Below are 15,259 nucleotides of genomic sequence, written 5' to 3'. Positions count from 1 at the left end.
ATACATCCAAAACCACTGGATTACTGAATGTAAAAGAGGATCATGGTGTTCAATGCTAATACATTTTAATAGTGTTTTTTAAAAGACAACTAAAATTTAAAATGTGTGAAGAATCTGTTTTAATTAAGTAGGCTTATATCATTTGTAATGATCTTGCTGTGTCTGTGTATCTGTATGTAGGTGAGTGTGGTGTCAGACCCTGGTAGAAGAGGGCATAACAACACCCTAAGTCCTTTTCCCAGTCCTTTCCGAAGCCCATTTCGCAGCCCTTTGCGTTGTAGCCCCTTTAAGAACCTGGGTCATGCCACAGGGAACTGTGCTCTAGACTTGGACTGTGATGATGATGACATGAACCTGGGCTGCTTCATCCTCATGTTTGATCTCATCCTCAAACAGGTGAATAATGCAACAGGACTATAAATGACACTACTTCAGAAATTGTAAGTGATTCCAGTGTTTTATTGTTTGTGTAGATGGAGCTTCAGGATGATGGAGTGACTCTAGGATTGGAAGGCAGCCTGGGAAGAGACATTGTGGGGATCATTAACAGTGTGTTTCAGGCTCCCTGGGGTGGCGCACACACCTGCCAGAAGGACGAGAAGGCTATGGAGTGCAGCCTGTGCCAGTCCAGCATCCTCTGCTACCAGCTGGGCTGTGAGCTACTCCAGAGACTCACACCTCCTGAGGAGATATGCCTAGTGGTGAGATAGCATACTTAGAAACACACACAAATCAACATCAGAAGAAAAAACATGCAAGGAGTTAATAGTAGTATATAGTAAATAAATAAAGTAGCCATATTTGCTTTCCCATATTTGCTTTTTACAGGAGCCTGCAGACGGTCTTGAGGAGAGTCTGGTCTTTCCGAGATCTGAACAATGCCTCAAAGCTGAGAATAGCACAGAAGAGGGGGCATGCCAGGACAACCCTGTCAACCAGAGTGAATCCTTTGATAATCAGCGTATGTTTGCATTATGGCTATCAGAAAAATTAGATAACGTGCAGCAATCAGTGATATTAAGCCATATCTGATGTGATGTTTTATGCAGACAGCAGTACCCTGATTGAAAAGACCATCATGATTCCATGTTGTATTCCTGTTTTCATGTTGTATTATCTTTTTTTCAACAGCTTTAAAGAATAACACTGAAAGGAAATTTTCATATCAGCAGCTTCCAGCTTCTCTTAGGCTTATTTATACCATACTCCAGGTAAACATCAATTTCACTTGTTTAATAGACTGCACACAAGACTTTCAGGTAAATACTGTTTTTCCACTGTAGGAGATGGCTAAGTTTGAGGAGCCTGACATCCTCTACAACATGTTGAACTGTGTGAGGATTCTGTGTTTGCATGGGGAGTGTCTGTATCACGCCCGCAAAGACCACCCTCAGTTTCTGGCCTACATCCAAGAGAAGATGCTTATTCCCAGGTATTAATTAGAGCAGGGATAAGTAATAGCCTGAATAATATTATCCTTTGTATGTAATGAAAATTATGTCTACCCCATTTCTAAAAGCATTGTGTTACATAATAACTATAACCATAAATCTGCTTTTTGACTTTTGAAAGCATTTTGGAAAATAGGACAATGGCTTATGACAAAAAAAAAAAAAATTTGTTCGTCATTGTGTATGTGTGTGATCCAATATCTGCTCTGGTGCCCAGCCTGTGGTCCATGCTGAAGTCTGAGTTCTGCCAGCTGGCCTCCCTAGCAGTTCCTCAGCTGCTCCATGCTCTCTCGATGTCCCATGGAGCTGATATTTTCTGGAAATTGGTGGACAACAGTTTTAACAACAAGGACTGGAAGATTCGTTTTGAAGCAGGTCAGCTGTATTTGCAAATCTGGTCTTTTTGTTGTTTTTTTTCCCCGTTGGCTGACTAAAGGCAGCGGTATTGTGTCAATCCTAGTATGAAAAAAATGAGATCAGTAAGCCAATATACTAGAAATAGGTATGCTTTTTTTCAATTTAACTTTGATGTCCTCTTTTTGAATACTGCATCAGAGTTCACCGTTTTACTAATCTAGGATTGTGCATATGTGTGTTTGCATGTAAGTTCATTCTCTATTGGTTGCTATGGTTACCAGGCTGGCTCCTACAGCGTTGAGGAAGAGTGGGATTAAAGAGGCTTCTTATGATGATAGTCAGAGAGCAGCTTTGATCTTGTAGGGGTAGTGAGAGGATGTTTGACTTGATCATTACATAGTAAAAGTATGCTTGAGATAAAGTGAATAATGGTGAAACAGAGTATACAGTCTACAGCTTATTTTGTCTTTAAATATTTTTCTCCGTTTTATCCTCAGTGTGCTAGGGTTAGGGTCAAATATTTTATTTAAGCTAATACACTATAATAATAATAAGCTGATACACTATATTACCAAAAGTATTCAGTCACCTGACATTTCCTGCTATATGTGGGGTTTTTTCAAACTGTTACCACAAAGCTGGAGGCATTCAATTGACTTTAGATGTGATATAATAAAATCTAGCATTTACTTGGAACTTGGAAACCCAAACCTGTTCCAGCATAGCAAGGTCCCTGTGCACAAAGTGAGCTCCTTGAAGATACATGCTTTGGAGAGGAAGCTCTTGAGTGGCCTGCTATAGAGCTCAGATCTCATCCCTACTAAACACCTTTGGGATGAATTGGAAAGCTGACTGCACCCCAGGCCTCCTCACCTACATCATAACCTCCATAACACCCTTGTGGCTGATAAACACAAATATCCATAAGCACCCTCCAAAACATAGTGGAATGCAATGCTCAAAAATCACATACCAAACTTATGGCCAGGTGACCCAATACTTTTGGCAATATAGTGTATATCAGCAGGGTAGAGCACCCTATTCAGACAGAAAGTAATAATCACTTTTCATAAGCATGCAGTATTCAGAGTTGGCTTTTTCATGCCTAGTGATTATTTAATATTAGAATCGTGCATTAGTGCATTAGTACTCAAACCTCATTGTTTCATGCAACCACAGAATTTCACACTGAAAACTGTAAAAACATTGAAAAAAATGGAACGCTATTTAAACAATGTTCATCTAAAATGATTTTTACAGATCGCTGTAAACATAGCAGATTAGTTGTTGGTCATCTTTTTCCTTAAATCATAGGAACTGTTACTTATGTAAATGTTGATAATCATTTAAAAAACAAACATCATTGTTGTGTTTTTTTAATTCTGTAATTGTATGTATATTATGTAGTATTATAATAAGATATAAAATGTAATGTGCTCTGGTGACTAGTCTCAGAAGTCATATATGGCTGATTATAGTGCGCCATCTACTGATGCTGCAGATTACATGTAACCCATCTATTAAGGAACTAAATATCCAAATAAATGAAAATATTTGAGAATAATTACAAAAAAGGGCCTTTTATCAAACTAGTAACTGAACTGTAAGTATATGTGTTTACAGTGGAGCGAGTTGCAGTGTTGTGTCGCTTTCTGGACATTTGCTCAGTAAACAAGAGCCACTTGCTGAAGTACTCACTGGCTCAGGCTTTCTGCTGCTTTCTGGCTAGTATCGAGGACGTCAACCCTGCTGTGGCCACCAGAGCCAGGCTACTATTAGACACCCTTAAACGACCATCACTGCAGGTGCATGCACATGCACATGCACATGCACATGCACACACACACACACACACACACACACACACACACACACACATGCACAATAATAATTGTCAAACCATAATAACTATATAACTATTACCATAACTGAAATGGAACCTGCAGTAATGTTAAATAGTATCGATTCTGTGCTTTGTGATATTGTGTTTTAATGTCTGTTCATTTCCCATCAGGGCCTGTGTCTGTGCCTGGACTTCCAGTTTGACACAGTCGTGAGAGACCGTCCTATAATCCTAAGCAAATTGCTTTTGCTGCACTCATTAAAGCCGGATATCCCTGCACTGAGCTGGGAATTCTTCGTTAATCGTTTTGAGACGCTGTCCCTTGAGGCTCAGCTACACCTAGACTGCAACAAGGAATTTCCTTTCCCTACCAGTAAGCCTGCGTCTATATGTGTATACTTGCATGCTTTATAATCACAGCTTCAAGGCATTAGCTTCTTGAATAGACACAATTTGGTCTCACAATCTGTTTAATATCTGTGTCTTTCCTAAAAACACATACATTTTTGAATGCAGTTAGAATGTCTGCATTGTGCTGCTTTAGTAACGGTTTGGTTTTCTCCTTAATAACCCAAGCCATCACTGCAGTGCGAACTAATACAGCCAATCTGAGCGATGCAGCCATGTGGAAGATCAGACGAGCTCGTTTTGCACGTAATCGGCAGAAGAGTGTCCGTTCACTCAGAGACAGTGTGAAAGGAACATCTGGCTCGAAACGTGCCTTTTCTCTGCCCGAGACATTTTGCACCAAGCTGCGTGAGTCATCTCACTTATCTGTCACTGAATTTGACTCTTTCCTTCTGTATACCTTCATCTTTCTGCTGCCTTACTCACCACAATGCTAGGATGTATTAATAATTTATAACTGTCAATTTTTATCTTAATACTATAGTCACTGCACACAACACTTTGAGTCTCAGAATAAAAGCTCACAGACAATTAGTCATGGAGTATAAGTAAAAGTTCAGAAATAGGCAATATTTTGATGTAAATATCTGTGGCATTGGTTAAATTGTGGCTGAATAGTGTGCTAATATGTGAGTCATTATATTCCTATTTGTGATTTCTTAGCGCTAAAGCTTACAAGACAGGAGCATTCGGCACCCACACTTGGAGATATGCTTGAGAAAGTCTTACCAGGTAATTAATTTTGGCAACTACCATTGGTTTTCATGAATAAATTAAAAACCTCTTTAATGATGCAGCAATGATACTAATCATTCTCAGTTAAGCAGATAATCAGCTCATCACTTTATTGATAAGGTGTGTTTATGCTTTTTTTTTTGCTTTGTTTAACCACTTACCATTTTGAAGATTGGTAAATCTTGCTGTATCGATGGTACATAACACGGTTTTCACGGTAGACATTTACAGTGATAACCTTAAAATTAAATGAACCAGTTCTTTCATCCACCTTAACCTTTAGATGAATCACTGGGCTAAGTTTAGCATTCAGGTCTTATGACTCAGTTTATATTCGGAAGCCCTCCAATCAAATACTGAATATGCAAACCTCTACTTTTTGCAGCACATCTGCCAGCTCAAAGCTCTCCTCCTGAGGATGACTCAGGCATTAAGGACCTCCTCCCAGAGGACACTGGCATAGACCACCAGACTGTTCACCAGCTCATTATGGTACTTATGAAGTTCATGGCAAAGGATAAGAGCAGTGCAGAAGCTGACATTGGCAGTGCCAAAGCCTTTAATACGGTCAAGAGGCACCTGTATGTATTACTAGGCTACGATCAGCAGATCGGCTGTTTTATGATCGCACCTCAGAAAATGCGTTCCTCCACCTGCTTCAACGCATTTATTGCTGGCATTGCACAGGTGAGATGTTCACCAATTCTGTTCATTTATCACCAGCCTTGAAATGAATCAAAAATCTAACAAAACAGAATTATTCATTTTAACAACATCAGCAAACTAATAAAAATATATTCAAATAAATGTTTACAATTAAAGCAAATATGTATTGTATTTGTGTTAATGCTTCTATAAGGTGATGGATTACAACATAAGTTTGGGGAAGCAGTTGCTGCCTCTTGTGGTCCAGGTGCTGAAGTACTGCACATGCCCTCAGCTTAGACCTAATTTCCAGGAGGCACCACGCTGTTCACTTTGGGCTCTGAGGCCACACATCAGGCAGATGTGGCTTAAAGCTTTACTTGTCATTCTCTACAAGGTATAGAATTTCCTTTTTGTCCTTCTTAGGCACCTTGTTTTCAAATACAAATTTTTATGTGTTTGTAGATGTAAGTCTTAATTTCGAATTCTCAAACAATTACAAACAAAAGTTTTTTTTTGTCAGTAAAGAAATATTTGAAATTAACAAACCACTGTCCAGACATTAAACATAATAAAGGATTTTGGGTTTTGTGCAAAAGTAAAAGTCACTAGAGCAACTGTGGCAGATTCTCCAAAATGCTTAATACAACCAGTTATTTCCATATAAATATTCACAAACTCTACCTGAGACTTATAATCCATTTTAAAAAGTGAAGGTTAACCACATCTATTTTTGACCAGTATAGTTTATTACTGATTACTTTTTTTACAGTCATTTTGTGTTGAAATGATTAGTCCTTTTTGAAAGCATCTTAGCTTTACAACATTTTATGTTGCATGTGCCTAAGACTATATATTATTTATTACAAATATGCAGACAGATGACTTTTTTTTTTGTGTAATGAAAAACATATAACTTGTGTTGAAAATTGTGGTAAGCACCAAATTTGACCCAATTTGTTGAACCATATCCTCAAAAATGGTATATGAAGCTTGTTCCATTTATTATAATTGCAAATATTTATAGAAAGTGTTCATATACCTTTTTGATACAGCTGTATCTCTGCTTGTATTTTATTCATAATAGAACATAGAAAGCATATCAACTGTCTTATCTGTGGAAATATACAGTTTTAAGGAATAAATTAGGTAATTTTTTTATTTGATGGCCATAACATATCACAAAAAAGTAATAACAGGGCAATGTTTACTACAGTGTAGCATCCCCTTTTTTTTAACAACAGTGCATATGTGTCTGGAAACTGAGCAGAACAAGTTCTGGAGTTTTGGGAAAGCAATGTTTGTTCACAAATGTCTAATACCAAATTCTATCTGCTTAATAGTCCTAGGTCTTCTTTGTAATATTTTCCTTGATGTGCCAAATGTTTTCAATCAGTGAAAAGACTGGTCTGCAGGCAGGCCAGTTCAGCACCTTGAGTCTTCTACTATGAAGCAATGCTGTTTTAATTAACGCAGTATATAAAACCTATTCTGTTTAAGATAACTAAAAATAATTATAGAATGCCTACAAAATGGAACAACGTGTGATGCTGATAAAGCTAGTATCTCCACTTCTTTAAATAAACAAGCTCCATTTATATTTTATATCAAACTTATATACTTACATATACTTTAGTATTATATACTAAGCATATTATTCAGTAAATACTTAGTATTAAGCAATAATTAAAGTAAAACTAATAGGAAAGGTAGAGGACATAATCAATAATATCAGTAGTTATATTAATTTCACTGAATATAAAAAGAAATAAAACACACTACTGAATAAATGCCAAATATTTAAAAAACCAGCCACCAAAACAAACTAATGAATAAATACCTCTTTGACCTGGTATAGTTTTGCCAGCTTTACAAATATGAAACTAATGATAGCGTTGCAATTATAGTCATTTCATCATAGGCCAACGCTCAAAGATACATAATGTATATAAGGAACACAGACCCTGGACCCCAAGCAATGGAAATAAGCTGAAATTCGTAATCTTTCCAGCATCACCTCAAGATTACATTTGTACGATTGCCGACAATTCTTTTCATGTATTTTGCAATCGTTTAAGTTCAATAGTGGATTTATGTGAAAATTGTAATCAATTTGTAAAATTGATTACAATTGTGAAAATTGTAATTATTATTATAATAATAATATGTAATATGTAATATTATATGTAATATGTAATATGTAATATGTAATATATTAGAATATGTAATTATTATAATTATTATAGCAGCCAACAAATCTGAGACAAATGTACAGGATCAGGTGCATCAAATGCCTCGAACATTCCTTTTCCCAGATAACATTCACAGATACATATGGTACATACATACTGCAAAAAATTATTTAGGAGTGTTTAATGAACACCTGGCTGCAGGCAACTATCCTTAATGCTCTCCCCAAACACCAGATTTTTAAATGCCATTATACCTTTTTGGAAAGTCCTGGAGCACTGGTTACATTCTGGTTATTTGGATCCAAGGATGTAAAAAAGAGAAAAATATATATGTTTATGTTTAAGTATATGTTGCTGTGAATCTATGCTGTGGTTTGTTGATATATCTTCTAAATACACTTCCTGTTACAGTACCCATACAGAGACATGGATGTAAGTAAAGAGGTTGTGCTGCACCTGATCCACATCACCATCAACACTCTAAATGCACAATACCACAGCTGCAGACCTCATGCATCAGCTGGCCCACTCTACAGTGACAACTCCAACATTAGCCGCTATAGTGAGAAAGAAAAAGGTAATATTATAGTTGCCCCAGTGAACATTACAAAGCTGAAAGTAAATTTAACATTTTATCTTGGTTTGAAATTATTACAATTCATTGTCATGGCTTGTTTTGCAGAGGAAGATAGTGTGTTTGATGAATCCGATATCCATGACACTCCCACTGGAGCAAGCAACAAGGAATCACAGACCTTTTTTGCTAGGCTTAAGAGGATTGGAGGCAGCAAGTCTGTCAAGTATCAGCCTGTGGACCTCAATGCTCAAAGAAGTAGGTGCCTGTATAGTATGCAACGAATCTTGTGAGATTTCTAAATAATGCAAAGGTTCTTTTAAACAGCACTGCACACAATCAGACATACAAGTAACATAACCATGTTGTTTAATGTTTCATAAAATTTTTGACGTTTTTGATGTTGCTTCCAGTTCGGTCTTAAAACAATCGCTTAAGCCTGACAATCTGTTGCAGGTGAGATTGAATTGGCAGAGTACAGGGAGGCAGGAACCCTACAGGACAGTCTGCAGCAGGCAGCACGAGAAGAGAGCAGCAGCAAGAAAAAACGACTACAGGCCATGCACAAACAGAAATCTCTTGACATTTCCAACACAGACTCCATCCTCTTCAACCTTGATGAACACCGACGTAAATCCTGCATTGACCGTTGTGATTTGCATGGGCCTCCGCCTCCACCACCCTCCTGTTCTAGCTCAATAACCAGACAATCACGCAGAGAATGGCGTGCCAAAGAATCCTCTGAAGGATCTAATCTCCATTTTGATAACATCAGGCCTGTTATTCCAGAAGTGCGTCTGAGCTGTATGGAGACTTTTGAGGATATATCCCTAGGGCTCGAGTCTTCCCTTGTTATTTCTTCCGACCCTGCTCATGGTAAAGAAGACGGTGACCTAATTGATCTTTCGTCAGATTGCACTTCAATACCAGAGAAGCGCTCCATTCTTTCACTGTCTGACAGTGACTCACTAGTCTTCGAACCCCTTCCACCACTGCGCATTGTTGAAAGTGATGAAGACTTGTTTGAGGCACTTTCAAAACCACCAATTGGAATGCAGATTAGATCTGAACATCCATCACCATCATCTGCTAGCACTATTCTACGCCTGTCTCCTCTTGTTCAAGTGAGTGTGGAGGATTGTTCTAAAGAAAAGACAAAAAAATCTAGCAGCCCTGCCAAAGAGAGTCCTCTGCAGGCACCTCTGAGTAGAAATCCCTCAATAACCCCAACAACTTCTCTGGATCTCCCAGATCCCTCATATCATCCTGGTTTAGAGAGTCCCATGACCCTGAAGCAAAAAAGAGATCTGTTAAGAAAGTCACCGCATGTACCAGATACATCTGTAGATGATGGGTATCTGGAGTCTGAAGACAAAGCCGGAGGAAGCCCCTCTGGTAAATCTGTCTACCTCAGCATCCCTGAGGATACACTGGAAAGCCTGGACCCACTGAAAGCCAGGAAAGAGAAGGAAGGAGGAGCTAAAAATGAGGAGGAAAATTATGCTGAAGATGATGAGGATACTGGCGATGAGAGAGAGAGCGATCCAAAGCCAGAAGATGAAAGCGACGAGGCTGAGTTTAAGATTCAGATTGTACCCCGTCAGCGAAAAGAGAGGAAGATTGCAGTCAGTGCTATCCAGAGGGAATACCTGGACATTTCATTCAATACTATGGACAAGATAGGAGAGCAGACCACAGATTCTGGTAAACAATTTTGTGACATTGCTGTGTATTTTACTTTTATCTGCCTGTTATTTATTTATTCATTCATTCATTCATTCATTCATTCATATGCAAGTAAACAAGTGCACGTTGTCCTTGTGTCCATGCCCATGTTTTTATGTGTATAAACTGTCCTAGCATGTAACCTCCATGAATGTCTACTAATCAGAGAAAGTAAAAATATTAATCCAATTCAATGCATTTTAACATAGTGCCTTAATTGAGAATACTTCTAAATGTATAGAACAACATAAACAAAGTAAATAGAAACAAATACACATTAAACCAAATAACACCTGCCATTTGTAAAAGTGTCTATAGTGCTATATCTATAACTCTAAGCCATCTATACGTCTGTCAAGTTGGTCATCCGCTACTGTCACTCCTTGAAATATGAACTGTTTGCTGATTTGAAATGATATATTTTCTAGTTATCATTCAAATAATTATAGAGCCACCATAAATTAATTAACATTTGAATATAAACAGTTGGATGCAACCCTTTGAGATCAAAGTCCTGAATTGCCTTTCAGATCACAAAGCTCTGTCCAAGCTGGAAAAGCCCAGAGAGTCAGCCTCAGCCCCAGCACTCGAAGCCACAATCCCAGAAACAAGCAACCGCTCCTCAGTAACAAGTAGGAGCTAAATACCCTCTCATCCATTACATGGTGCTTATGGCTCATAAAGCTGTCTTCGATCCATTAGGATAGCCATATATCTAACTCAATCCACTCATCCTCACATGTAAACATAATGGTGTATTTTTTACTGTCATTAATGCGTTTGCTTAATTTATTCTCTCTAGATTGAGACACTGTGATTTTAATAGATGCACATACATTTTCTCAAATCACATAGATATAATGGAGATTGGATGATTTCCAAACAGTCTTTACATGCTGAAACTAAGCACCATTTCAAAATATGTTCTTTTTAAGAGAAGGAACAAAAAAAAGTGTTAATTATGTGTTAAATCTAAATTTGAACAGAAATAATACATTTCCTTATGCCCATAGTACCATAACGTATGGCTAGAATAAATGCCAGTGTTTTTTTTCAGCGAAATTAAAAGTTTGATTGAGGTTAATTAATTAATTAATTAATTAATTAATTGTTTTGTGCTCAATATCAAGTCGTATCCTGCTGTCGAATTTTGTCTGACTTGTTTTTCATTCCTACATACCTGTCTGCATCTCTGTTTTGTCTGACAGCTCAGTACCGCCTGACAAAGCGAGGCTCTCTGGGAGCTGTGACAATGAGCCAGCTGATGAAGAGACAGCTGGAGCATCAGTCCAGTGCACCACAGAATATCAGCACTTGGGATACAGGTTCTTACCCACCCTGTAGAAAAAAACATTTCCAAAACAGTGTTCACATTTTCTTTTGATATAGACAGACTGAGGAAGTCCTACTGCTAAACATTAATGATTTTGTCTCACCAGGTCTCACCAAAACCAGCCTGTTGTCAGCTCCTAGCACAGTCAGCATGTTTGTGTCTGCGCCAGAGGACTTTTGTGATGACCAACCAATGAATATGTCTGACAGGTGAGTTTATTTGATGTGCATTTTTTTGCGTATGGCTATAAAAAAAATTTCATTTATTTTTAATGAATAACTGTTATTATTAAAGAGTATTTTCTATAATATTTCCCCCTTTTCCTGAAACTTCTGTAATGCAGATTACCAGTCTACATTACAGGTCTAACCTAACATTCTGCAATGCATTGATATTGTGTCTGGAATGGGTCATGGGTCTTATACAGTGCTCATTTTGTTTACTTTTTTTTACTCTGATACCAACATCTAATATCATGTGCTAAGGAACTTAAAATATGAAATAAAAAGCTTTCTAGCATAACCAGATGTTTCAAGTCACACCTGATCCCTCAATACTAAGTTAGTCATTCAGTAAGGTATCAGTATCTGTGTTGGTATCATTGATTCCCAAACCACTTGTATTTGTACTTAGTCTAAAAAAAGCATATTATTAGTGCATAACAAACAAAAATGGACATAAAAAGCCACAATGATTATTCAATTATGTTAATTTGTGTGTGTGTGTGTGTGTGTGTGTGTGTGTGTGTGTGTGTGTGTTTGTCTTCGTGTGGAAAGGTGTCGAGACTGTGGTGCTGTTTTAGAAGAGTATGATGAAGAAACCCTGGCTTTGGCTGTAGTCGTTCTCTCAATGTTTACCCACCTGAGTCCAGACCTGGCTGCTCCACTGCTCCTCGACATCATGCAGTCAGTGGGCAGGTAAAGTTCAACAAATCAACACATGGCTCACCCTGCACAGCACATTGTGCACACTGAAACCATCTACAGAAAGCACATAAAATCCACAAAGTGTGAAATTAAAAATGCTAACTGATAAAAACATGGTGCTGGGCTGTGAAATAAATTAACCTCTTCAGTATGTTCTCCAAATGTTTTGTATTATAGGTTGGCATCCAGTGCCAGTTACTCAGGCCAGGCGGAAAGGTAGGTGTTTGTGTATTTGGCTTTGGGTGTATGTGTCTAGGCTTTATGTCTTAAGTGTGTATGTGAATATGCCTGTTTACTCTGCAACTTATATGTGTCTTAACTTATCATTCAAGCATGTTGATCCCTGGTAACGCTGCCGGTGTAGCTAAGCAGTTCCTGCGCTGTGTGCTCCATCAGCTCGCCCCCAATGGCATCCTGCCACAGCTATTTCAGAGCAACATCAAAGGTAACCAAACATCTGCTCATGCTTACTCATAAGCACACTCCTTATGTTCACTTACACACAAAGCAAAAAAACAATGAAAATAAAACTTCGAATATATTTTGATTTTCAGATGGAAGCTTCCTTCGTACACTGGCCACGTCTCTCATTGATTTCAATGAATTGAGCTCTGTGGCAGCATTAAGCCAGCTGCTTGAGGTAGATCCTAAAATTATTGTTCTTTTGTGATTTTGTGAAATCAGGCGTAAGATCAAAGCTCTGAAAAATATGCAACATTTAAAAAGGTTCTTCTCCGAAACCAGTTTGTAAAAATGGGACAAGAAGTCTAAGCCCTTTGCAGTGTATTACTTTAGCAAAAGAGAATTAAAAAAAATACCACTGCACCAGCAGATTTCTAATGTCATACCTATTATTGCTTTGCTGTGTCTACCCCAGCATAAGCTGGCCCATTTCTCGCCAAGAAAATAGTAACTGGGAGAGAAGAGGACAAAATGGCCTATGTCCAACCATATTAGTAATTACGCCAGCATTATTCTACTAATCTATGCTGGCACATGCAGATGTCCAGATGGACACAAATGCACTCTGTAGGAGTTAATTACAACACACTGTAGGTGTTAACACTGGAAATGTTGATGTGTAAGATTTTGACCCAAAGCCATTCTTTATCCTATGAGCTGTTCTGTTAGATTTTAATAGACAATTAAATTTACCCACAAGTCGCCAGCAGATGGCACTATTGTCAAAGAGTCAAATCGTTAATTTTTTATCATCAGCTCCCAGGGAACATTGTGAAAATGGGATTTGCATTATATTTACCTTTGATGTGTAACTTTTCAATTATAGCACAGGAAATGCCTAAATGTGAGTCTCCTCTATAAAATCTAATAAACTTGCACTTGATACTATTCTATTTCTGTCCCTAAATGCAACTGTGCAGTTTGGCTGTTTAATAGTGTACAGTGTCTTATATAACACAAATATTGTTTATATTAACTAAACAATCTTCATAATAATGCGGTGAGATGTACCTTCCTTGTAGGGTTTAAACAATAAGAAGAGTTTGCCTGCAGGGGGCACTATGCTCCACTGCTTGGACAACATTGCCACCTTCATGGAAGCTCTTCCTATGGACTCCCCTAGTAATCTCTGGACAACCATTTGTAACCAATTCCAAACCTTTCTGACCAAAATTCCTGCTGTGCTTCCTCTAAAGGTATTCATTTCTGGACTGTTTGGCTTTTAAAAATGAATTTATATTGTACGACTTTTTTTTATACTCTTAATCTGATTTTTTTTTTTGTTAAGTATCCACTGGACTCCAGTTTGAGAATCATCATCTGCTTACTAAAGATTCCAACTACGAGTGCAACCAGAGTAAGCTCATTTGACCATACACATAATAATGCAAATTACATTTAAAGTGAATGCTGGAGGCTTGAGGTTTATTTAGGGCAAGGCTAAGATGTTTGTATGATTTTTTTTTTTTGCCAGAGTTTGCTGGAGCCTTCCTCTAAGCTGCTGAGTTTTGTAATTCAGTATGGTGTTTTTAGTCTCTCATACCTTGTTGAACTCTGTGGCCTCTGCTACAAAACCTTCAGTAAGGTAAGCATACAATCAATAGGCTAACGGTGCATGGGTTTCTGGGAGTAAAATGGAAATATCAATTATTTGTGGAGTATGTTGTAATGGACAGCTTAGCAGTGTTTATTTTTATATTATATTATATTATATTATATTATATTATATTATATTATATATATTACAACACAATTAATTTATATTTCTATTTTATATATATATATATATATATATATATATATATATATATATATATATATATATATATATATATATATTACACAACTTATTCGCACATTTTTATCTGTTCTAAAAAGACCTTAAATTAATACTTTTCAAATTTTTATTAATTTAATCAACATGGGCATGAACAAATATATAGATGCTTTTTGTGAATTAATGTTTATTTATACTGAAACCACTATAAACATAGAGCATATAGAACATAGACCTGTTTCAAAAACGGTAGACATGCTTTTTAAATAACTTTATAATGTCTATTTAACACATGGAAAAAAGCACATAGAAGAAACACAGGTTCCCATTACTTCTCTTTCTTTGCACTGTTTACATTTTCAGATGACAGGAGAGCTCGTAAAATAATACACTTTGAAATGTTTTAAAGTAATTATGATGTTTTAAATTACATAAATCATCAGGACACCAAACGGAAATTTTGCTATGTTTCCACACGGACGGTTTTAATTGCCGGATGTGTGCATCATGGCGGATTTTGGTGCTTGATTTAAGACTTGGGGCATCAGTAAAACAAATGCTTAGTGAATTTTTTTTTATTTTATATTTTTTATTAAAATTAATGCTGTTAAAATTAATTTGCTTTATATATATATATATATATATATATATATATATATATATATATATATATATATATATATATATATATATATATATATATAGAGAGAGAGAGAGAGAGAGAGAGAGAGAGAGAGAGAGAGAGACACACACACACACACACACACACACACACACACACACACTTCATATCTCTGCTGAGCACACTACCCTTTTTGTCTTTGTGAAATA

At 37.0% G+C, this 15,259-nt stretch overlaps 1 protein-coding gene across 1 annotated transcript in view; it reads left to right on the top strand.

Moving 5' to 3' along the window:
- Nucleotides 1-15,259, top strand: part of LOC124390359 (protein unc-79 homolog) — a 36,595-nt gene that overhangs the window by 16,653 nt on the left and 4,683 nt on the right. Inside the window, 24 exon segments of the mRNA XM_046856251.1 lie at nucleotides 181-396; nucleotides 474-701; nucleotides 829-961; nucleotides 1,132-1,211; nucleotides 1,284-1,432; nucleotides 1,669-1,826; nucleotides 3,432-3,613; nucleotides 3,823-4,024; nucleotides 4,228-4,407; nucleotides 4,723-4,791; nucleotides 5,180-5,481; nucleotides 5,654-5,836; nucleotides 8,043-8,208; nucleotides 8,314-8,463; nucleotides 8,662-9,909; nucleotides 10,461-10,562; nucleotides 11,139-11,472; nucleotides 12,040-12,180; nucleotides 12,367-12,405; nucleotides 12,522-12,634; nucleotides 12,744-12,829; nucleotides 13,674-13,847; nucleotides 13,940-14,008; nucleotides 14,126-14,236. Of these exon segments, the coding sequence (XP_046712207.1) occupies nucleotides 181-396; nucleotides 474-701; nucleotides 829-961; nucleotides 1,132-1,211; nucleotides 1,284-1,432; nucleotides 1,669-1,826; nucleotides 3,432-3,613; nucleotides 3,823-4,024; nucleotides 4,228-4,407; nucleotides 4,723-4,791; nucleotides 5,180-5,481; nucleotides 5,654-5,836; nucleotides 8,043-8,208; nucleotides 8,314-8,463; nucleotides 8,662-9,909; nucleotides 10,461-10,562; nucleotides 11,139-11,472; nucleotides 12,040-12,180; nucleotides 12,367-12,405; nucleotides 12,522-12,634; nucleotides 12,744-12,829; nucleotides 13,674-13,847; nucleotides 13,940-14,008; nucleotides 14,126-14,236 (4,815 nt within the window).

This window comes from Silurus meridionalis, chromosome 8 (genome assembly GCF_014805685.1).
Source record: "Silurus meridionalis isolate SWU-2019-XX chromosome 8, ASM1480568v1, whole genome shotgun sequence".
NCBI classification, from domain to species: domain Eukaryota; kingdom Metazoa; phylum Chordata; class Actinopteri; order Siluriformes; family Siluridae; genus Silurus; species Silurus meridionalis.
The sequence above is the reverse complement of the archived record's forward strand: the minus strand, read 5'-3'. Positions and strand labels throughout refer to the sequence as shown.